The sequence below is a fragment of the Ceratocystis lukuohia genome, assembly GCF_044167205.1.
Source record: "Ceratocystis lukuohia strain C4212 chromosome Unknown Supercontig2_pilon, whole genome shotgun sequence".
Classification (NCBI taxonomy): domain Eukaryota; kingdom Fungi; phylum Ascomycota; class Sordariomycetes; order Microascales; family Ceratocystidaceae; genus Ceratocystis; species Ceratocystis lukuohia.
In genome coordinates, this window is record NW_027263521.1 from 3283424 (window position 1) to 3306626 (window position 23203).

General features: G+C 50.7%; 7 protein-coding genes across 7 annotated transcripts; 3 read left to right on the forward strand and 4 right to left on the reverse strand.

Moving 5' to 3' along the window:
• Positions 1–2109: 2109 nt before the first annotated feature.
• On the reverse strand, positions 2110–5754 carry HOO65_020818 (Sodium/potassium-transporting ATPase subunit alpha-1; the record flags this gene model as incomplete). Its single annotated transcript, XM_071006334.1, has 4 exons — positions 2110–4333; positions 4401–5211; positions 5354–5427; positions 5537–5754. 4 exons carry the CDS (start codon positions 5752–5754, stop codon positions 2110–2112), a joined length of 3327 nt encoding a protein of 1108 aa, XP_070861456.1.
• A 3367-nt stretch (positions 5755–9121) lies between these two features.
• Positions 9122–11229, reverse strand: HOO65_020819 (Fatty acid amide hydrolase; the record flags this gene model as incomplete). The annotated part of the gene is made up of 4 exons (XM_071006557.1): positions 9122–10230; positions 10320–10915; positions 10980–11060; positions 11168–11229. The coding sequence occupies 4 exons, from the start codon at positions 11227–11229 to the stop codon at positions 9122–9124; spliced, it is 1848 nt and encodes a 615-aa protein (XP_070861457.1).
• Positions 11230–12976: 1747 nt separating this feature from the next.
• On the forward strand, positions 12977–14292 carry HOO65_020820 (mutator-like element transposase; the record flags this gene model as incomplete). The annotated part of the gene is made up of 2 exons (XM_071006810.1): positions 12977–14211; positions 14262–14292. 2 exons carry the CDS (start codon positions 12977–12979, stop codon positions 14290–14292), a joined length of 1266 nt encoding a protein of 421 aa, XP_070861458.1.
• A 1385-nt stretch (positions 14293–15677) lies between these two features.
• HOO65_020821 (F-box domain protein) lies at positions 15678–16808 on the forward strand (the record flags this gene model as incomplete). Its single annotated transcript, XM_071000165.1, has 1 exon — positions 15678–16808. One exon carries the CDS (start codon positions 15678–15680, stop codon positions 16806–16808), a length of 1131 nt encoding a protein of 376 aa, XP_070861459.1.
• A 1016-nt stretch (positions 16809–17824) lies between these two features.
• On the forward strand, positions 17825–19470 carry HOO65_020822 (Smr domain-containing protein; the record flags this gene model as incomplete). Its single annotated transcript, XM_071006689.1, has 2 exons — positions 17825–17863; positions 17956–19470. 2 exons carry the CDS (start codon positions 17825–17827, stop codon positions 19468–19470), a joined length of 1554 nt encoding a protein of 517 aa, XP_070861460.1.
• A 294-nt stretch (positions 19471–19764) lies between these two features.
• On the reverse strand, positions 19765–20772 carry HOO65_020823 (Peroxisomal biogenesis factor 11 (PEX11); the record flags this gene model as incomplete). Its single annotated transcript, XM_071000166.1, has 1 exon — positions 19765–20772. One exon carries the CDS (start codon positions 20770–20772, stop codon positions 19765–19767), a length of 1008 nt encoding a protein of 335 aa, XP_070861461.1.
• A 606-nt stretch (positions 20773–21378) lies between these two features.
• HOO65_020824 (NADH-ubiquinone oxidoreductase 51 kDa subunit, mitochondrial) lies at positions 21379–22994 on the reverse strand (the record flags this gene model as incomplete). Its single annotated transcript, XM_071006697.1, has 3 exons — positions 21379–21548; positions 21605–22592; positions 22677–22994. 3 exons carry the CDS (start codon positions 22992–22994, stop codon positions 21379–21381), a joined length of 1476 nt encoding a protein of 491 aa, XP_070861462.1.
• Between the last annotated feature and the right edge of the window lie 209 nt (positions 22995–23203).

The following is a 23203-nucleotide window of genomic DNA, read 5'->3' on the forward strand; positions in this document are numbered from 1 at the left end:
GACACAGATTGACTTCAAATGAACAACGAGTGGGTGGGAAAAGTGAGGCTCAAAAAGAAGCAAAAAAACAAGGCTAAAAAGACGAGGCTAATAAATGCTTTCTTTACAGGGAGAGATAAAGGAGAAAATATTTAGTATAGTGATAAAAAAGCGACAGAAAAATTTAGTTCCTATGAGAGATAAGGGCAAGACTGGCAGCCCATATCAAGAGCGTCGTCACTAAGGGGGAAGTTGCTAAACTCAACAGCAAAATCGAAAGATCAGTCACAAGTTGGGTTATTGCGATGTTGATGCATTTATTTACGAACGTTGCGGCCTGCGCCTGCTCCATTTTGTCCATTTTGTCGCAAGGAATGCCGCAGCTTAAACATGCAGAAGGCATACAGGGCCCACTTTTACTACTGCGAATCTGCGTCATTTCACAGAAGCTCTTGCCCATAAACGACCCTCCCAAGCCAAGCACGTTAGTGGCGATGCTAGTGGAACAGTGGGGACTGTCAGTCGAGTACTTGCAGCCGACACCAGCTGCATGGTGGACGCTTCATGCTACGACCAGACCAGACCAGGCCTCGTGCATTAGCAACATCACCACACAGGCCATTTAATTGGCCTACGGTCCCTATCTGGTTCTCTATACTCATACTCTTCGAGCTTTCTACTGTGTCTTCGAAAATAGAGAGTCGCCCTGTTCCGGCATACAATGTTCCGGGAAGCATGCAACTAATCTCCTTGGCAGGTAGAAATATTCGTACCATGCTATGCCGTGACCCGTAACCTCCGACATGACAAACACGCCGTGCTGCTGTGGGACATGCCTAATATCTGAACGCTGCTCTGCCGAGTATCCCATAACTACGGGGCGTTTGCACTGCTATTTCAAGATGAATAGGGCTCTGTCTCGGAAACGTGGCTTGCTGCCCGTCCATACTACCGATGCTTGGCTCCGCTGTCTTTCCAGCCGCGGTAGCGTCTCCGGATGTAGCCACGCCACTCTCAATAGCCGTGCTATCATCTACCGTCTGCGCGTTGACAAGGTATGTGCTGTGCTCGCTGCTAACAAACAGGGTACCATCTAGGCGAGGAGCTACCTGGTCAAAGTCCGACTCACTGAACCCGCACGTATATATTTGACAACACCAGTAGCCCACCCTTTTTCTTTTCTCTATTCTATTTGACTTCTGTGGCACAATATGGCCACATACCCGGCGCGCTGTGATATCCCTGCTTTCATATTCTGATAGTGTCGATGCCGTATGCGCATTAGTGGCTGCTACAATTTGCTGCGCTAGCGAACTGTTGTCACGAGGTTCCATGTGCACGACAGCCGCTCCGGTCTGTATATTGGCGCAGCAATCTAGTGCAGTTGCGAACATGTGATGCACGAGTCTACACGGCTGCATGTGTCCGGCGGTAAACATAAAAATGCATCGAGCGCCGTTGACAGATAGGAAGAGCACGTGTTAGTCGTGCATCTGTGAAAGCTCTGGTCAGGGTCAATCCTACAGCACGGGAGTGGGCATGTAATGCTAGTGTCGTGGGTGATTACTAACCATTGCGTCCCATTTCCCTGGCGTTTAGTTCCCTTTCCTCAAGAACAATGATAGGATCTCATCTAGTGACCCCTTGTCTCCCTCTCGCAGTATGTGCGTGATAAGCGAGCCGCCCGCATATACCGGCCCCAATAATTGCAATGTTGCTTTCCGCCGGTATCTTGAGTCTTGTTTGATGTGCGTCTATTAGACCTGCAGTGTCTCTCTAAAAGGAGAACATGCCCACTACAAACAAGACGAATATAGGGCTCACAAGAGCATTATGACTAGGAACACGCTTCTGCTTTTATGTTCTGAGCTAACAATCCAGCCAGCAGCAGGGCCGAGAGCGGATGGAGTTAAACTTACCCGCGCCTAGTACTAGTAGTACTAAGCCCATTCACCCATCATGAGGCTATAGTATCGAATAAGGGCTACGGACAACTTAGGGCTAAAATTAGCCTGGTAATTCATTATTCATATCTTCTTTTGCACTGGTCAAGCAATGTGCAATATTATACTAAAATACAAGAATCAAAACCTTGTTTCCACCCCTAACTGGCCCTTTCGCTCCCATCCATTACCAAGCAATTCTAGCCCAGAAACCGTGGGGATACTTCCGCACAGCCCACTTCCGTGTCTCATCCATAAACACCAGGCCCAGGCCAAATGACATAGGCAGAAACCAGTGCTCCACGGGAACAGCCGCCGTGCCCATGGTATCCTGGAAGACCGGAACGTATAGCCAGAAGAAGATCATGGCAATAGCAAAGCCAATAGCGAAGAAAAGATAAATGTTGCTTGTCTTCTTGTTAAACAAAGGGGGGTGCTGGAAGATAGACAGTCGGCGAGTCCGTAGCGCCATCAGGTGGAACCACTGCATAACCACAAGGGTGACAAAGTATATGGAGCTCGCCACATTTAGCTTGGAGGCATAGTAGTCGGGGTCGATTCCTGGCAGGTCACCAAAGGACCACCAAATAGTCGAGAACGGGATGCCCTCACGCTGGAGATACCAGTAACTCATTGTAAACGACAGAATGGTCATATACAAACCAACAGTCAGGTACTCCTGCGCTATTAGCTTCCAGTCTACAAGGCGGTCCTTTCCGGGAATACGAGGCTTGCGCAGTAGCACATCAGCCTCCGGGGCTTCGTATGCAAGCGCAACAGCAGCAGCAGCATCAGTGAACAGGCAGATGATAATCATCAGGAACGAAGACAGAATTTGGGGCATTCCAAACAAGACATTAGTCATGACTGGCCAGAATTCGCTGAAGCAACCAGCAGGCAAAAGGTATGCCACGGTCTTCTTCAAGTTGTCAAACATCATACGACCAAAGCGCAGGGCCTCAACAATAGAGCTGAAGGTATCCAGAAGAACCATGTCAGCCGCCTCCATAGCAATGTCAGAGCCAGAGCCCATGGCAATGCCGACATCTGCGGCACGCAGAGAAGGCGCATCATTAACACCGTCACCTGTCATGCCGACGATATTGCTGCGCGCCTGCAACTCGCGCACAATGCGTAGTTTCTGCTCGGGCGTGGTGCGTGCAAATACAATCTCCTGGTACTGGGCGATGCGATCCCACTGAGACTCTGTCAGGGTCATGAGCTCAGGGCCAGAGAGGACCAGAGCACGTCTGCCACTGTGTTTTTCAAACTCTCCCTCGCTGTCCCTGTCACTATCATCAGCCAGGCTGATGGGATCGCGGGATAGTGAGTCCACAGTATCAATCACGGGCGTTGTAATAATTCCACACTCAGCAGCAATAGCTTGGGCTGTCAAGGCAAAGTCACCGGTCACCATGAACAAGCGGATACCAGCACCACGCAACGTCTGGACAACTTCAGGGATCTCAGGGCGGGGAGGATCAACAATACCCAAAAGACCAACCAATGTGAGACCTGAAGAGGCAGACTTTTGGATCTCGGCTTCAAAGGCAGCGCTTGAAGAAGGCATAGGAAGTAAGGACCCATTGACGGCCTTGCGAGCTAGCAGCAGAACACGGCGACCCTTGGCCGACCAAGAGTTCTTAATCTCCTCAATGCGAGCCTTGACCTGATCATCCAAGGTACAAACCACACCAGAAGAATTGACATACTTAGTGAGACGAGGCATCAAAACGTCTGGCGCGCCCTTGATGGTCACCAAGAAATCATTGACCTGCCATGCTCCAGCGACTTCGAGAGACAGTGCAGAAAGTCCGGCACGGCTAGCCATGCTAAAGGCACGAATCATGTACTTGTTCTTGGAGTTAAAAGCTAGGTCGTAGCGCATGGCCCAGTATTTGCGCATGTCGGCCACGGGAGCCAGACCTTCGGCAAATCTCAAGATAGCCTGGTCAGTAGCGTCTCCGTGAATCAGTCTCTCACTGAGCGGCTCGTTGATTGTCGAAGCATCAAATTGGCCAGCGTTGCACAAGGATGCAATCGCCTGAAGTTGGCAAAGAGCAGTGCTAGTAGTGCCATCATCATGCTTGCCGGAAACCCACTTGCTGGCGGCATCCTTGGCCAGCATAGATGTAGTTCCAGTGGCACACTCAACAACCTTCATCTTGTTTTGGGTCAGAGTTCCAGTTTTGTCAGAGCAAATCACCGTGACAGATCCCAGAGTCTCGACGGTCTTGAGGGACTTGCAGAGAATCTTGTTCTGGCGCATCATATTGGCACTAATAGTCATGGAAGCAGTGACAGCCACAGGGAGACCCTCTGGCACAAAGGCAACAGCAACAGAAACAAGCGAAATAATGAGGTTGGGAACATTGATCCAATCATGGTGTTTCTGGCGGAGCCAAGAAGCCCTATGGTAGATTATTATTAGTATACGGTATTGAGGCTAGCAAGGTGAGTGATAAACAAAGAGCTTACCAGACAATGACCACAAGCAGAACCATGCACAGCATGATAGAGCAAATGATGACCACAAAGTTGAAAACCTCCTTCTCGAGGGTGCTCATGCCCTCCTTTGGGGCAGAAGCCAGCTTGGCAATGCGGCCAAAGACAGTGGAATCACCAGTAGACACGACAATGCCGATGCAAGTACCAGCAGCGCAGTGGGTACCTTGAAGACCGATGCAGAGGGTTTCGAGATAATTGGTGTCGTTAGACTCAACTGTAGCGTTGACGGCAACGGATTCACCAGTCAAAATGGAACGGTCAAATTTAGCATCTGACGATACCTGGAGGTACCGTACATCAGCGCAAAGCTTATCCCCGGCCTTAATGACCATGATGTCTCCGGGCACAACCTCTGAAGCATCAATAGAAACCTGAGTGCTGTTACGAATGACCAAGCAGGTACTGGGCATCATCGTCTTAATGGAGTTCATGACTTTGGACGACGACCAATCCTGCCAGAGGTTAAAGCAAGCCTGGATGATGAAGACGCCCATCAGCACAATAGCCAAAGCCAGGTTAGCCTTTTGCGGGGGCTTTCCCAGTGGCTTCCAGGCAATGAAAACCAGGATTGAGGCTACCAAGAGCACTGGGCCAAAGCCCTTGAAGAAGTACCCAAACAGGCGGCTGAACAGATCGCTTGGTGGGAGCGAGTGTGTGTTGGAGCCGTGCTTAGCCAGGCGACGGGCAATTTCATCAGAAGAGAGACCGCTAGACAGCGAGGATCTAAGGCGACGGAGGATCTCCTCAGAGGAAAGAATATGCCATTCCAGCTCGGCAAGATCTACGGACGCGCAGTAACGGGAAGTCCATGTGGTTAGCGTCAGGGAAACAAAAAAGCCATGAGCAGGTTGTGAAAGGAGGGCGGGGCTGAGCAAGGGAGAAGGGGTGTTGTCAGTAACAGCGCGGGGGACGGGGAAAATTACCTTCAGTTGCAGCTACATGCTTGGATTTTTTCGTGGCCGCCTCCTTAGCTTTGTACTCATCAATGTCGATGGAGCTGTTTGTGGATGTACATGCGTTAGTTGATCAGGAGCTAGCCAGCCAGAAGAAAAATGCAAAAACAATACATTGGTACAATGGCACATGCCGGAGGGAATATTGCTTACATGGTGCGGTACTGGATGGGCAACTCGGCTGCAGCTACAGACATTGAGTTCCGGCGTTCTCTGATGGACGAAATAGACATTGAGCCACGCGACACGGCTCTGTTCAGTTGTGGACGCGTGGGCACAGCATCTGCGGCGACAGTGACGCCTGATGTCTTGCCAGCCTCGACATCCTGATGCTTGTCATGCCAGACAATACGGGGCGAAGGGTTAACCATTTCAACGATGGCAAAGGGGTATCCAAGAGTCAAAGAGAACGAGAAAAGGTAAGGGGGGCACAAGAGCAAAGTGAAATGAGTTAGGAGTAGAGTACCAGAAGATTAGAAGGCTGAGCTTAGGGGAGCAAGCGCAAGACGAAGATCGCCCACACGAAAGCAGCAGCAGCAGCAGCAAAATGCACAAGGGGATAAGCAAAGAGACGATCAGAACAGGGCAATGGACGGGAACGACTTTCAGAAGAGAAAAACTGACACCATCAGTCAGTCCGAGGGCAGGTTTTATACATTTCTAGGTTGTCAAATCATGAACATGCATGACGGCACTATGCATATGGCTTCTGGCCAACCATCCAGCTGGCTGTCCAATCCAATCCAATCAAGCAGCTTGCCAGCTAGCCAGTCAAGCCCTCCTCTGCGCTTGGGTCTATGGTTGCTTTCCCGGACCAAGTGCAGCTAACTGAGAAGGGATTCGGACATGAGAGTTTCCTTATTTGGGGAGAATGCCGAAACGCACCAAGTAGCCAGCCAGGTCTCGAGACAAGCTATCATTTCCAAGAGGCGTAGCGGTCTTTATCCGAATGTGCTTAGGACGCAGATGGGAGACCCTTACTAGGCAGTGGGGTGCGGCCATGCCGCTTGTAAGCCGGCTGATTATTTGGTTGGTCAGTCAGTCAGTCAGTCAGTCAGTCAGCCAGCCAGCCAGTCAGTCAGTCAGTCAATCAGCCAGTCAGCTAGCCAGCCCAGCCCCCTTTCCATCAGTACAAGTACCGCGTCTTTTAAGCTATATGCGTAAGTACATGTGGATGTGCGAGCGGCCTATTTGGGATTAGAGCGTACATAGTATATGGATCAGAGCTGCTAGATTAGACAGTATTAAGGTCCAGCACGAAGCAGCTTAAGTGTAAAAGCCAAGACTTTGCAGCGGGCGCTGGGACATTGTAGCATCAAACAAATGTAAAAAGAATCCTAAAAACAAGGAAATAACAGCCCGCAAACGAGGTAAGGGAGGGAGAATAAGGACAGTGTCAAGCTCATGGCAGGAATACGGCCCTTGAAAAGGGAATAGTCTTAGAGGAAAAAGAGAAAAGAGAATTTTTCCCGGCTCCTGGAGAACATCAAAGGCCGATTCTTTCTTGTTTTGTGACGCCCAGTGTTAGGATCTGGCTGTATGTAGCCTAGTCTCACGCGAGCTCTAAGTATCAGACTTGGAGCTATAAATCTTTGTTATAGAGTTTATTCCATTCTTGCTCACTCTGCTTGGAGGGTCGGATGGGCGTGGGGGGCCAGGAAGAAGACAGAAGGCAAGATGGGCGTTCTGTAGTTAAACGATATGCACGTCATGGCATGTCATGTCATGTCCCGCTCAGGTATAGAAGAAGTGCAGAGATATGCAAGCCTCCGCATCTCAAGTTAGATACGGAGCTGTCCAGGCCCTACAGTATGCCATACAACGACTTCCCCCGCAGGCAAAGACTAGTCGGCTGCCAGCCAAGCGGGCGAGTTCCAACTCCATCATATGCTGTGCATGTGCAGCATGACGACTGCTTCATCTCCCCTCCCCTCCCCTCTCTTCCTCCTGTCCGTCTTTTTGACTGCAAAAATCGCTCAGCAAATTTGCCCTCTAGACGTTCCCTGGAAAAGTCTAGTTCAAATTTCACAATTACCTCCCCTTCCTTACGCAAACATGCAGCCAATACAAGACTCCATAATAAGCATATATACTTTGATCCCATGTCTCTCGCGCTACGGATCCCAAGTATCTTGCCGTAGTAATGAAGCTTCGACGGGACTCGGCAGTGACATGTTCCTCAAGTCCATAGCTTCGCTTAGGGCAAGGGCAAAGGCAAGGAAGGGCCCAGACAAGGAGCAGGGGGCGAGGGACAAAGAACAGCAGCCTCAGGGATAAGCTGGGCTAGAAGACTTAGCACAGGTGCAACAAAAACGCAGCCGCTGAGTGATATTTCACATGTTCTCAAAAGGGTGTAGTCAAAGTAAGTCAGGGATCCGATCCGCCGGCCGGTAGCAACGAAGAAGAAAGGAAGGACATAGCTCTAGCGTCCTAGGGGCTAGCTCAGACGCAAAAGCAAACCGCAGCACAGCCGCAATGGGGATCAGCGGACAGGCTAAACAGGAAACAAAACCCTATGTAAGAAGGGAGATGAGGCGGGGGGGGGGGACAAGTCAGGAGGAAAAGCGCTTGGAATTTTGTCGTGGGGTTGATGCCAATAAAGGAAGCAAAATACATCCATCCAGGAATAGCAGCGCGTTGTGTTTCTGACGTCACAACCCTTGGCGATGTGATGTAATATGGCTCGCCAACAGGGCGAAGAGAGATTCTCAAACGGACAAGAGAAGGGCAAGAATGGCGGTGATAGAACTAGGCAAAAGGGAACAAAATTAATGATGATGATAATAGTAGTAGCCGTAGTAGCAACGCAAAGAGAGAGTCACGTGATAATATCGGGTACCAAGTACTTCTAGACAGCTACCTCGGGCTCAATCCAAGAATATAGAATAAAACCCCTTTTTTTCAGCCCACCCGCCTCCTAGCCCAGAGTTTTACGTTTACTTTGCCTTAAGCCTATTAGGTTAATTAGGCCTGCGTGAGAACTTTTACGTACTTGAATGTCTCGACCTCATCTTACAAGTTTTGGTCTGTTTCTAAACCCTAACCCTATCCAGCACGATCGAGTCCTCGTAAAACTAGACCGAAACTCGTTGGCTCAGGTAGAATACAAGCTATCCATGCATTTTCTTTCAGGGTTTCAGTAGATTATTCTAGCCCTGCAAGCTCTAGCGCATCTGCATCCTGCCAAACAATAGACTAGCGTCTAATTTCTTTACTACCCTTTGATCTTCTCTCACAAAAATTCAGCCTCGATGACCCCCCGCTCCTGAGATTCACAAGAATCTCGCTTTTTGCTCAATGTATGTGCTTACTTAGTTAATACTTGATAGGCTGTTAGGGGGTGGCTTCTGTACGACCTTCCATTACAACAGTATGGTAGCGTGTGGGAGTTACACGATTATAGCAACGCAGGCCCCGAAGTGAACAAAGTGCTGTGACCAGAGTCTCTTTTCCACCTGTTATCTGTTTGTCATCTTTCGTTTGCCCAGCTATGCATGAGCTTTACCTACTTCTCGTCTCGTGCATATCCTTTCTCACACGCCCCTAGTCTGCAGCATACATGCTGTTATAATGTCACTTTATTTACACCTGAGAGCGCCCACAGCACGTACATAGTGAGTTTAGGGGCTCTCTTTGTCCGATACATTGCACATTCTCTGCCCTCTTACCTTGCCCTCTTTCTGCTCAATCTCTCGCTTGTCGCCACTCCATGTCTACCTGTATTCCCTTTCTGTCCCTCTAAACATCAACTAGAACACCCGAGCCACCCATCTCTTCCTTTGCCAACTGCATTACATCCTCCCACGCCTGGGCGCGTGTTCTCGTCTTCGCGAACAAGTCCTCGACATCAAATCCCAACCTCATCAACGCATGCTCGCTGCCCCACTCGCCTGCACACATGAAGCCAACTGGGATCTTGCCTAGCGTGTGCTCGTCCGCAACGCGGCCGGCATCAACCTCCCCCTCGGGCACGACGTAGCCGGCTGGTAGCGAGATTGCTGGTAGCCCGCAAAAGTTGGCGAGCCATGTGTACTGCATAGATACGAGGGTGGTGTCGCCGTCGTTGAGGCCGTGCTTAAGCTCGGTCTCAGAGCGGATAGGCCAGCCAGCACAGCCAGTCACAGGAGATGCGATCATCAGCCCAGGATGCTTTTTCCACAGGTGAGCTAGGTGTTGCATTAGCAGGCCACGCAGCTTCTGGGCCATCAGGTAGTCGACTGCGCTGGATGTGCGGCCAAGGGCAAGCAGGATGCGGTTGGGTGCGCTGAGGTTCTGGTACTCGGGCAGCAGCGTGGCGGCATCGGTGAGCACGGTCAAGGCATGGGCGATCTGGCCATCAGTGGCGTAAGGAATGCGGATGGGCACGACGGTATAGCCCTTTTCGGCTACGAGGCGGGCAACCATGGCATCGCACAGCTGCCTGTTTGCCGGGTCAGCCAAGGCATTCCACGTCTCGTCTATACCAATGAGCTTGGCATCAGGAATGGCAGGCGACATGGTAAAGCGGGCCATGGGCGAAAAGGACGAGCCGGGGTGTGGGACGCTGACGGTCTCAAACATGGCGACTAGCGATGCCATGTCCGACGCAATGGGTCCGTTGACGGCACAGGTGATGGCATGGTTGGGGCCAGGGCGGAAGGACAGCCGGTTGTGGCTGGGCTTGAGGCCGTAGACGCCACAGAAAGATGAGGGAATGCGGATGCTACCACCGCCATCGCTGCCAAGGGCCATGGGCACTAGACCAGCTGCAACGACGTAGGCACTTCCTGAGGATGAGCCACCAGTGTAGTACGAAGAATTGTAGGGGTTGCGCGGGGTTCCGTAGTGGGGGTTGTTTCCAGTGGTATCTGCAGCATGTTAGCTGGATGATCTTTCTTTCTTTCTTTTTTTTCTTTTTCCTTTTAGTGGATGCTGGATGCATGCTTGCTCGTCTTACCTAGTCCAAACTCGTGCATCGACGTCTTCCCCAAAATAACAGCGCCGGACTCTTGCAGCTTCAAGGCACACCAGCTGACGGCGGGGACACCAGATTCAGGAGGCGAAGTGTAGTCATTGGGCGAGCCCAGACACGTAGTGTAACCTTCTAGATCATACTCGTCCTTGACAGCCGTGGGCACTCCGTCTAATGGGCCTAGCGGGCAGCCACTGCGATAGCGCTGGGTTGATGCCTCAGCAGCAGCTAAAACACGATCAACCTGCGAGTCAAACCAAGCAAGACTATGGGGGCCCTGCGGGGTTGTGTCGCGGCGGATCAGCGGCAGAAGAGCCTTGGCGACAGCGGTCGGCGTGATCTCGCCGGCTAGATACATGCGGTGGAAGTCGCTGGCAGAGTAGTAGCCAGACTTGACGCGTGGTAGGATCTCGTTTTCTAACGGCGCAGCAGCACCCTTGGCGACTTCTTCGCTTTCGAGGGGGATCACGGTAGGCTCATAGCGCGGTTCGTAGTCGAGAAGGGTCTCGTCAAGCTTGTTGAGGCGATTGAAGCCAGTATTGTTCCATATATGGCGGCGCAGAACACCGAGCCATTCCATCCTGGCAGAGAGAAGTCAGTGGAAGCCACGCGTCATTGCATCACTGCCAATGGGCAAGGACTCACAGCTTAGCTGAGATGAGCAGGACTATCCCGACGAGTACGGGGTTTTTTTTGACTTGGGCGACGGGCGGAACATGGCGCGTCCTGTGTAGATGTGTAGAAGCATGTGATTTCAGCGGTCAGTCAAAGATACACACACAGCATGTCCACAGCGTGGATAATGGTGTCAGTCAAGGACGAGGAAGGCCTACACTTCAAGAGGCTCGGGGTAGTTGATAAAGCGCTTGCGCATAGGTTCACTGGGGGGCTGCATGGCGAGAGAGTTGGGCCAGAGCCATGAGATTGAGGAAGCAAGAAAGGGTCTGGCAGGACGAAAAAAGAGCAGGACTGGACGGCTATTTGGGGTTGGGGAGGATAAGATTAAGAAACGCCTCGTGCAAGATCGCTGCTTTGGGATGGGTCTACGGGAGGGTCGGGGCTGAAGCCTAGCGAACGGCCCGAACAGGCAGCCAAACCCAGTAAAAGCTTGTAGGAACAGGGCTAGTAGTAGTAGTGGGGTAGTGGTGGTAGTGATTAGTGTATGTTTCTGGGTGGTGATGGAGGGGAGGGCAGGTCTGCAGTGGTTTCAGGCTGTACAACAGCAGCTATGGCCGGCAGTCGTTGGGGGGATGGAAGCATTCGTATTGCAAACAGGGGCGGGAAAATAAATTGGAGCAAACGGACGGGGCGATCAAAGAGGGAGGAGAGCCGCAAAGGAAAGGACAAAGGAGGAGAGAGTACGAGAAGACAGAGGGGGCTAGCAGCATTCCAAGCTTGGATGTACGAGGGGCCTGACTGGCCCTTAATGGCTGCTAAGTGGCCCAGGCTCTCTCTCCATAGCTAGGCCGCTTGGTGGGGGCAAAGACAGTGGCTGGTGCCCTGTATTTACAGCGCTGGAGAGGGGGGGGGCAAACATAGAAGACCGAAGAAAAAGCAGAATGAAAACAGAAAAAAGCAACAGGATAAGATGGATGGAAATGGGTATAAAAGGAGAGAAAGGAGAGGTATGAAGATATAGGGATATGAAAAAAAAACACAAACAACAGAAACAACCGTATTGCCATGGACGGAACGAGCATCATCATCAGGCTTGCTCTGTGCGAGTTTAGCCACCATGGCACCCGAGCATTTGCGAGCGACCACAAAGGGTGCTGACTAGCTGGTACGTACGTTGCAGTAACTTTCGCCTCGTCCGTCTGGCTGACTTGTGCCCTGCTGCCCCTTGCATAAGTAAAGTAAGAAGACACCACCAACCTTTTGATAACTGTAAAGATCCTCCAAAGCCTGCCTTCTTACATGACACCCAGCAACCACCACGTCTACAAGCCCCTGTATTATCAGCTACATCCGTAGGCCCTACAGCGCTGCTATGTACTGTGGCAGGCTTCCCAGGTGGCTAAGCAGATTTGAGTTCGAGTTTGAGACAGACTGCGACATACGACAGCACACTGATGGCCCCCGGCTTCTTTTCTTCACGCAGGCCAGTTTTAGGAGCTAAATGCATGCTATTCACATAGCAACCATGGTCCTTTTTGTTTCTTTTGTTTCTCTCTGCATCTCGGGGCCGCAGGCTGCAGGCCGCAATCTACAGCTGAGCTAGCGGCCTGCATCAGTTGAGACAGGATGAACGAAAGGAAGAGTGAAAGAATAAAAAACGAGCGAGAGGGAGAGAGAAAAAGGGAGAGAGACAGGGAGAGAGAAAGATAGGGACAGCGGAAGAGCGGGACAAAGAGAGAGAAAGAGATCCGGAGAGAGGGGAGAGAACATGAAAAAAAAAAACATGAAAAAAAAGAAGAAATAAAAACAAAAGGCACCTACCATATTAAGGGAGGCGCCGCCTACATGCGCGCCCCCAATTCTTTTATGCGCCCCCTCCCTTGTTGTTTTTTGCTTACCTAAGCAATTTCTTTGCTTACCTAAGTATGATTTTGACCCCTCAACAGCGATGCAAATTCAGAAGATACATGAAACCAAATACACCACATACACCACATCAAATACACCAGATAAACCAGATAGAGATGGAGACAGACGCTTTATCACACGCTTTAAATGCTGTAAATGCAAACAACACAGCAGATGAAGTAGCAGACAATGCAGAGGCACTACAAGTCAGTCAATTTCCAGACGATATCCTTCCCCCTGAAGGGATTTACGAGTCTCGCGAAGCTCTCTTTGCTGCTGCGAATGCCTGGGCGAAACCTCGAGGCTATGCATTCACAACTGGAAAGTCTAAAAAGACTAAAAATGGCCGGACAAAAGTTGTTGTTGCTTGCGATCGATCTAGAAAGCCGCCAAACCCTTTAGCCATACGAAAACGCCGAACTTCAAGTCGAGTAACTAGCTGCAAGTTTTCAGTATTAGCCAAAGAATCTCCAGATGACGGTGGCTGGACTCTAACTTACCGGCCAGGCAGCGAATTTGCCCAGCATAATCATCCGCCGAGCGACGACCCATCTGCACATCCCATACATCGCACTCTCAAAACAGAGGACATATCTACAGTTTCGGGCCTAGTAACGGCTGGAGTTGCCCCTCGAAGCATCAGGACGTATCTATATAATACCTCAGATACTCTTGCAACTGCAAAAGACATTGGCAATCAAATTGCAGCTGCGAGACGAGAATTACGCCAAGGGCAGAGCAGCGTACAAGCCCTCATCGACCAGCTCAAGATAGAAGGCTTTAGGTGCGAAGTTCGGGTTGACTCGGAAAACCATTTAACAGCTCTTTTCTTTGCGCATCCTAGCTCTATAGCATATCTACTAGAGAACCCAGATGTCTTGTTACTTGATTGTACATATAAGACAAATCGGTATTCTATGCCGCTCCTGGATATGATCGGAGTCGATTCCTTCCAGAAATCGTTTTGCATCGCCTTCGCATTCCTTTCAGGAGAGACGGAGGATGACTATCTATGGGCATTACAACACCTGAAGTCTCTATACCAACAAGAACTTCCTTCTGTTGTTCTCACAGATCGATGTCAAGCAGTTATGAATGCTGTTCCAATTCATTTCCCTTCTGCTGCTGCCTTGCTTTGCCTTTGGCATGCCAATAAGGCAGTTCTCCAACACTGCCAACCAGCTTTTGGCCTTAAGCGCAATGAGTCACCCGACAGTCCGGAGACCAAGGCATGGGAGGAGTTTTATGGATGGTGGCACTCCATAATCGCATCGCCAGACGAAGAGACGTACAAGACCCGTGTTGAAGACTTTCGGCGTCAGTACACCTCACAACACCTTCAAGAAGTTGGGTATGTCTTGACATACTGGCTCAACCCACACAAGGAACGACTTGTAAAAGCATGGGTGGACAAGTATTTCCATTTTGGTAATACCGCTACCTCAAGGGTTGAAGGAATTCACTGGCTGATCAAATCACACTTGGGAACTTCAAGATTTGATCTTTTCGATGCTTGGCAAGCCATTAAAAACGCAATCTTGGGTCAGATGAGAGAGCTTCACAAAATGCAAACCTCCCAGAAATTACGTGTGCCTCTAGATATCCCTGTGGCACCATTTGAATCTGTCCGTGGCTGGGTCTCGCATCAGGCTTTACGCAAAGTCCAAGAGCAGCGGCAACTTCTTGGAAAGCCTCTGAAAGCTTGTACCCAATCATTCACATCTTCTCTTGGTCTACCCTGTGTCCACACTCTTCAGCTACTTCAGGAGACAAACCGGAATCTTTCCCTTAAATATTTTCATCCTCATTGGCATCTAAACCGAAATCAACTTTATCAGCAGCCTATTTTAGAGCCATGGAGGTGTCCGACTTTCAGAACACCCACTCAGCCAGCCTCAAGTACGAGGCGTGAGCCGTCTGGATTTGAGAATGTTGAGCCTAGGACAAGGAAAGCCCCTAAATGTAGCAAGTGTTATCAGGTTGGCCATACAATGGCTTCGAGGACATGCCCGCTTAGATATTCAGATCTATTGAATCAATAAATTTCACTGTATTGTTTGCCTCCATCTGCTGTATCTGTAGTCTGCTTGCTGGTCATAGCAAAATCATACTTAGGTAAGCAAAGAAATTGCTTAGGTAAGCAAAAAAACAACAAGGGAGGGGGCGCATAAAAGAATTGGGGGCGCGCATGTAGGCGGCGCCATTAAGGGAGGCCAAATTACTAAGCACGCAGCGCGCTGGCAAACCGTAGACGTGATAAAAAGCAGGAGACTAAGACACAAACACCCTCGGTTTTCTCCTTTTCAAGGGCATATGCATAGGCATAGTGTGCTGTCTCTAGCTCTTGCCCTCTGCTGCTCCCCATTGCAGCCCTATTGCAACCCCATTGCTGTGCCCCGTTGTGGTTGTTTGTTCTGCTTATACAGCCCCGCACTCCCCCTTGCCCCTCTCATTGGCCCAACTAGGTCTCACTTCTACATCGGCTATTCAGTGGTAATTAGCCAGTAGAGTAGTTACTTTATCTTTACTGTTTGGATATAACCCTTCACCTCCCATCTTATTTTTTCGATACGCCGCCGGTGACCTAGAAACGACGAGGCGTTCTAGACTTTTAGCATGAGCCATGTCGTCATCTGTTAGACTGTGAAATACCAAGGCGTCTAGCTATACTTATTTTCTTTGTCCCCTGCCCTCAAGCCTTTATTCATCATCTACTACTTTTCACACTGAAATCACAATCCTCTGTGTCTCTGCTTCACCCTGTGCACCTAGTGTCACCCCTTTGTTTATTCCTTTACTAGCACCACTATTACCATTATGGCAACACTGTCCGAAACCTATCTGGCTCTGTTCTCGTTGCTGATGTCAGCGGATCCTGGAGCTGCTGCTCTTGACTTTGGTAACGGTCATGATTCCCAGCCCGAATCCTCATCCGAATCTGCCTGCGTGCCGGAAGAAGGTCCTGGCCTCGACCTAGCTATTTTGAAAATTGCCAGCTACCGCCGCTTCGACAGCCGCCTCGGCCTCGACATGCTCAATCCCGTCAATCGGATCGCCACTGATTCAATCCCCCGCGACACCACTATTACCCCCAGCCCTGCTGAAATCGGCCAAAACGACCGGCTCTCCAATCTGCCGCCCGAGCTGCTTTACAATGTCCTGAAGTACACTGACATTGCCTCCGTCTTTCGCCTACGCCACACGAGCCGGTACCTCCGAAACACCATTGCAGCTGACCAGACCTACCAGAAGCTGCAGGCCCACTGCCCCCAAATCTACCGCAGTCTTCTGCGAAACAAGCAGGCCAAGCACATTGCCTTGGCCCAGCTGTATGCGGAACTGTGCACTGAGAACTGTCGTTTCTGTGGGAGCTTTGGTGGGTTTTTCAACCTGCTCTACCTCAAGCGCACATGCTCCAACTGCATCCACAGAGATCCCAAGCTGCGTGTGGATTCCGAAGAGTTTCTAAAATCGGTGCATGACATGTCTGCCTCTAGTCTCCAAGCCGTGCCTTCCATGCATGTTCACACCAACAACCCGCCAACTTATGCTCGGTCAAAAGTATTTGCCACAGCTAGCTTAGGGCTCCCAGATCTCAGGTATAGTGATGAGCGTAGCAGCAAATTCATGAGTGACCAAATTTCAGTCCGCGATGCCGTGACTTCCCCGATGCCCTTTTACGACGTTGCATCGGACACACTGAGCCGGGGAGTCAACTGTGCTGGCTGCAAGTCTGACATGATGCGTGCCGCCGAAATATACACAATCGGCACAAACCGCTTGGCGAACGCCAACAAGATCTACTCGAACAAAGCGTTCCTTGAGCATTACCGCACATGCAAATCTGCGCAGCAGCTGTTCAAAGAGAAATGTGGAAGAACGGCGAGGGCAAAAGTTGCTGATCAGACGCCCGCTCTAGGACGGCCTAGGGATGGCGGGGAAGACTAGTCAACAGGTTAGGTCAAAGGAGCAAGATCTGGAACTAAAACATGCGTGGAGCGGGGCCTGATATTGGAGCTGGCGTTGGCGTTGCACGGGACGGCCCCACTTCTATCAAGGCTGGCGGCTAATAGTAGTATGCTTATCACGTGTCAATAGACTTTGCACTTCGCAGCGAGCCAATCACAACAGGGGATCTCCAACTGGCGGCCTGGCCTGCATCCCACTTTTTCTTTGCCTTTGCTAACAAGGCTGAAGTTTCTTTTTTCTTTTGTTTTTCCTTTTATATGTCCTCTTTCAACTACATAGTTAATTCCTTTTGCCCTCGCTATTTGAAGCTCGCTTTATTATTCCAAAAACGGCGTTGATTCCCTTTGAAAGAAAGTCTTTCTTTGTTCTGGCCCCGCAATATTCCTCCTTTTCTCCTTTTTTTGCGTCATCGTGTTTGTCTTTGTTGCTTTGCAGCGTTCCGTTTACTTTATGCTCTTTAATATTTTCTGTTTGATTGAAGCCTATTTCTATTTCTAGGGTTTGCCCAAATACTTGGACGCTGATTGGCTGAAGGACCTGCTCTTTATACTCATTTGCTGATGTTTCTTGCTCTAATGTGACATCAACATCTGGTCAACAGTTAAAAGATCGTCTCTCCGCCCGTTCTTGTCTCATTCACTTTTCCTTCTTTGCCCATCAGTCCCCCTCTCCCCCTCTCCCCTGCCCCCCTACCCCAGCTCTTCTCCTTTAGGTCTTGACATCCACACCAAGCTTCTCGCTTCCCACCACCAAAGCTGTGCTTGTCCTGTACTGTACTTTGTTATATTGTGCCGTACTGCGCTTGCTTGCGCTGAGCTGTGCTTCGGGCTGTCTTTGTCCCCAACCCTCTTGCCCCTCCATCTTCAGAATGTCACTCGCTGCGTCTCAACTCTCCTCTCACTTCTCCGTGCCCACGTCCATCCAGCCTGAAAAGCGGCTTTGCTCCATCTTCTCTTCCCTACCAGAATCAGTATCCCTGTCCTATCCTCCTCCCAATGTCTGAGTCTCATAAGAGAAAGTTGTCACTTCTAGTTGTAAGTAACGCTCATGGTTACCAGCAAGCCTCCTCTGTCTCCTGCTTCCCCTCTGCCCTCACACTTGCTCACATCTGCTCACGCACCATTAGGACGAGTTCCGCTCGCTCATTGATGAGGCTCTGATTGTCTCTATTGCCAGCGACTTTAATCTTCAGAAGCCGAAGCAGTTCCAAAAGGCAAAGCACACGCTGCTAGAAATATCCCAGAATGTCGATCTTGAGGAAGCCTCCGGGTTCAGCCCAGATGCCTTTGGTTCCGCGAATTTCCTAGACAATGTCGATACTGCATCCCAAACCATGTCTCATCCTAGCCGTTATAAGAGTCTCGGCGAGTCCACTCTTACGTCTAGCCCTAGTACCAGCTCCGACTCTGAATTTGGGGATGCCCAGGCTCTTGCTAGTGTCTTCCCCTCCATTGACCCCAAGGCTATCTCTCACATGTTAGTCAAGTGTGGGGGTAATCCTGACCAAGCTATTGACGAGCTCATTCGCTACGAGGAACGTGGCGAAAACTACACTTTGCCAAGAGCTATTGATGTTTTCTTTCAGCCAGAAGATGGTGATATCTCGCCCAGGCGCAATAAAAACAAAAAGAAGAAGACGGATCCCTCATTGCCAAAGTCAGAGGCTGAACGCCTCGATGATATCATGCATTTGTCTAGTCTTCTAGACTGCCCCATTGAAGAGCTTGACCAACTCTACAATGATAACCAACAGTCACAGGCACTAACTCTCATCTCCATCCTGGAGACCTCAAAAGAACTGGGAATCGAGGCTAAAGACCCTGCTCGTCTTGAGATGGCTAAAGCCTTTGAACAAGAGCACAAGCACATTCCTCCAGATTACTTCCCTGTCGTACTTCAAGTCTGCTCGCCCCATATTTCTGATAGCTCCAAGCAGCTCCTGACCCTCTTAAACAAACATTACCAAAAATCAAAGGCGCAGAAGCATAAGCACAAGCAGAAGCTTAGTATTAGCTACAATCTAGCTCCCAAGGAAACCCCAGAAATCATTGAGCAGCCAACCAATTCATTGCTTCACACCAAGCGAGGCGCCCCGAGTGCCCGGTTTCTCTCGACTTGGAACGAGCCTACGGCCTCCATTAATTCCTGCGCAGCGACTACTTACCAAGAGGCTAAGAAAATGAGCAATGAACTACATGAAAAGCGCATACAAGCGCTGCGGGATGCTTTCAAATTAGCCCGACGCTCCAAGGGCCAACCGCTTCTCCGCTCTGGCATTGTGGTTTATCTCGAGCGCGCCAAGTCCTATGAAGCGCCCGCGTCTGCCGCCATGTCGCGTGCGGCCGACCTGCTTGTGAGCAAAGGTCGCACCCAGTACAAAATCGATTTGCATGGCGTCACGGTCGACAATGCCGTGCGCATCGCAGTTGAAGAGACACGGAAGTGGTGGCAGCAGGAGCAGACACGCACCCGCATCACGTGTGATCCTTCCCAGGGCTTCACCATCGTCACTGGAAAGGGACTGCACTCTGTTGGGGGACAGTCTCGCATCCGCGGACCGGTTATTTCGGCTCTGCAGGCTGATGGCTGGACCGTGACGCCTGAAGCAGGAATGTGCACAGTGATTGGACGTAAGCGGTGAGCCAAGTCTAGCCCAGTCTCGGTTAGGCTGTGTTCAACTGTCCATTTGCTATAGGAAACAAGGTATTTAGTGAGATTTATTTAGAAATGACTATGAATATGACCATGCCAGAGCGGCAGAGATTTAGCGTGTGTTTATTAGATTTCCAAGTCTAGACAATGTATAATGATTTAAAGCCAACATAGATGTCCACACCCCTCTTGTCTATTACCATTTAGACCTTGAGTCCCAAGCCCTCCCTCTCCTTTCTCCCTAAATCTATTTGTACTACTGGTTCACTCCAAGCATCTACCATCAATACGTCCCCCATGTATCCACAAACCCTAGTAGAGTTGTCATCAGCATTACAACTCCGATGGTTGTATCGCTGACCTGCACCCACATCAACTCGCTCGCTGGCACCAGCACATCCAATGCATCAGCAACAACTCGGCGCTGAAGTTTGTGCATAGCGCTTTTGCGAGCTGCGGTAGCAGCGGCAGCAGCCTGTTTGCGGCGTTGAGCAGGGGAAAGCGCAGGCTTCTGTTTGCTCCTCGCCTTCTCCCTCTTTGCCTTCTCACCTCCCCCCTTTTCCTTGGCCCCCTCTCGTTCATCCTCTTCCTGATCTTTTTCGCACTCCTCTTCCTCGTGCTCGTCCATATCGCCGAAGCTATCGACTGCATTCACCGCGCCATATGCACACAGAGCAAACATGCGCACCAGCGTTGCTAACAAGCTGCAGGCCAGCGCAGCAACCCACATGCGCATAGCCTCGCGATTGAGCTGCTCGTCACGCGCAGTTGACCATACCGGGATGCCCGCGAGATCCAATACCGTAATGCTCTCGAGTAGGCCATGAATGCAGAAAAAGGAGCCGCGCAACGCGTCAAGTAAAGTTTCGGGCGAGCCGATCTGAGAGGAGGCCCTCCAAGGCCCGGCAGAGGCATCTGCAGCTTTAGTTCTGTCGGCTGGCCTGACCGCTTCCCGTGCGGCGCGGAACGCGTGGCCAAACGCGAATAACCGCATGAACCGCCTCGTCACATTCAGTGATGCCTTGGCATGCTGTAGCTGACCGGGGCTCAGCTCCTGTGGCACTATAGCTGTGACAGCAGTAGCAATTACCGGTGTAGTAGTAGCGAGATGCAGCAGAGCCTGAAGGCCACGGAAGAGCCGCTCTAGGCCGCCTATATGAAGGACGGTTAGTAACTGATCGGGTGTTTGGAAAGGGGGGGGGGGTTCATTGTGTGACATTGGAAGAGGGGTAGGAAACAACATACTCAAGTCGTTTCCGAGAGCAAAGAGTTTCTCGGTCGTAGAAGACATTGTACACTGTATTGTAGTGCTTTGTATGTAGAGATTGATTTAGATTGAGTTTGATGTACAGTTGGAAGCTCTGACTGGCAAAGGGAAGCTCGGGCCGATGTTTCAGTTAATTAAACCATTAATTAAACTATACCCAACCCTAATAAGATATACTTACACTAACCCTATATTCAACTACACATTTTCAGGTCACGATGGCACAATAGAGGTCTTGTCCGTTATGATGATGGCTCCTACATCTGCCTGCATTTTTTTCTTAGCAGCAACTGCTTATTCTACTTATGCTTATGCTTATGCTTTTGAAGCCAGTTCAATATCTGCTGTTCCTCTCTTCACGCCCCGTTCGCGTCCCTGAACAGCCGGCGTTTCCTCTTGCCTGTCAACTACGTATAGCGCTACACAGCGCTTCGTGTTTCTGTTTACTGGTTCTGTATCTGTTGGTGCTTTGCTGTTACAGCCTACCTGCTGCTTTGCTCTTACTAGGAAATGAGTCCTAGTTTCTCTTGGTGAAGAGAGAAAAGAGAAAAGAAGGAGGCGGGTACTTGAATGAAAAAAATATCTCTCCGAGACGAGTCTCCGGGCATAGTGTGGTTAAGCTCGAAGTATCTACTGGCCGGGCGAAATCATGCGGCCCTTGGCACGCGAATCATGCGTCCAGCCACCAGCAAAGGCCTCGCCACCAGTCTCAGCGGCAAATGACTGCATGCGCTTCTCCAGCTCGGGACGGAAATGACGAATGAGACCTTGTATGGGCCAAGCAAAGGCCTCGCCCAAAGCTGTAAAATATGTTAGAATCACCATTTTCATTTAAAAACACCCGTTTCTGACGTACCGCAAATACTGTGGCCTTCGACCTGTTTTGTTAGCTCCTGCAGCATGTCAATCTCCCGCTCGCGGCCCTTGCCCTCGACAAAGCGCTTCATGATCTGGTCTGTCCACGCCGACCCCTCACGGCACGGCGTGCACTGACCGCACGACTCGTGGTGATAGAAATGCGATAGACGTGCAATCATGCGCACAATATCTGCGCTCTTGTCCATGACAATAACCGCCGCTGTGCCTAGACCGGACTGAGCATCCTTGAGAGCATCAAAGTCCATGAGCACACTGTCGCACATGTGCTTTGGCAGCACAGGCGTAGATGACCCACCAGGGATGACACCCAAAAGATTGTCCCAACCGCCACGCACACCACCACAGTGCTTGTCAATCAGCTCGCGTAGGGGAATCGACATTTCCTCCTCGACGGTCACAGGGTTGTTGACATGGCCCGAGATGGCGTAAAGCTTAGTTCCCGAGTTGCGTTCGCGGCCAAAGGAGTTGAACCAACTGGCTCCACGGCGTAGGATAGTTGGTGCAACGGCTACGGTCTCAACGTTGGTGACAGTTGATGGACAACCAAACAGACCAACAGCCGCGGGAAACGGCGGCTTGAGACGCGGCTTGCCGGGCTTGCCCTCGATAGACTCAATTAACGACGTCTCTTCACCACACACGTATGCACCCGCACCGCGGTGAATGTAAATGTCAAAGTCATATCCAGAGCCACATGCGTTCTTTCCAATGAGACCTTCCTTGTAGGCCTCGTTGATGGCGTTTTGCAGCACAGTTGCTTCCTCAATAAACTCGCCACGGATGTAAATGTACGCAGCCGTAGCGTTCATGGCACGGCCAGCCACAAGACAGCCCTCGACGAGCTTGTGGGGGTCCTTGCGCATGATTTCGCGGTCTTTGCAGGTTCCAGGCTCACCCTCATCGGCATTGACAACAAGGTAACGGGGCCGCTTGTCCTTTTCCCACCCGGCAAAATTCATAAACGACTATATGTGAAAGCACGTGCAGCGTTAGCAAGTCCGTACATTGCACAAATATTGTAGGCCCGGATTAGATCTCATTCTACATACCCATTTCATGCCTGAAGGGAAGCCAGCGCCACCACGACCACGCAGCCCAGACGCTTTCATTTCGTTGATAATCCAGTCGTGGCCCTTGAGAATAATCTCCTTGGTCTTGTGCCAGTCGCCCATCTTGCGGGCACTAGCCAGGTCGGGCGGGAAGCGGCCATACAGATTCTGGAAGATGCGGTCCTGGTCCTTAAGCCCACCATAGCGCTGAACGGGCGGGGCATCCTGTACAGAAGCAAATCCGCGGGTGGCACCGGCGGCCTGTACTGCACGGGAAAGACCGAGCTTTCCTTGCACGGCACGGGGGGTAGCAAGCATTTTATCGGAGATCGGACCGGATGGGACAGGACTGGTGAATTGACTAGCGAGACGTTGCTAAATAAAAGGTTGCAAAGGCACCCGGAAGAATCGGAATCGGACGGAGTGTCGGGAGGGGGTCGAGACAGCGAAACGTTAGATAACGAGAGACAATTAAAGTGCGTTCGGGACCGCGTTCACTAAGCCCTAGAAAATCGTGGCCTTTTACA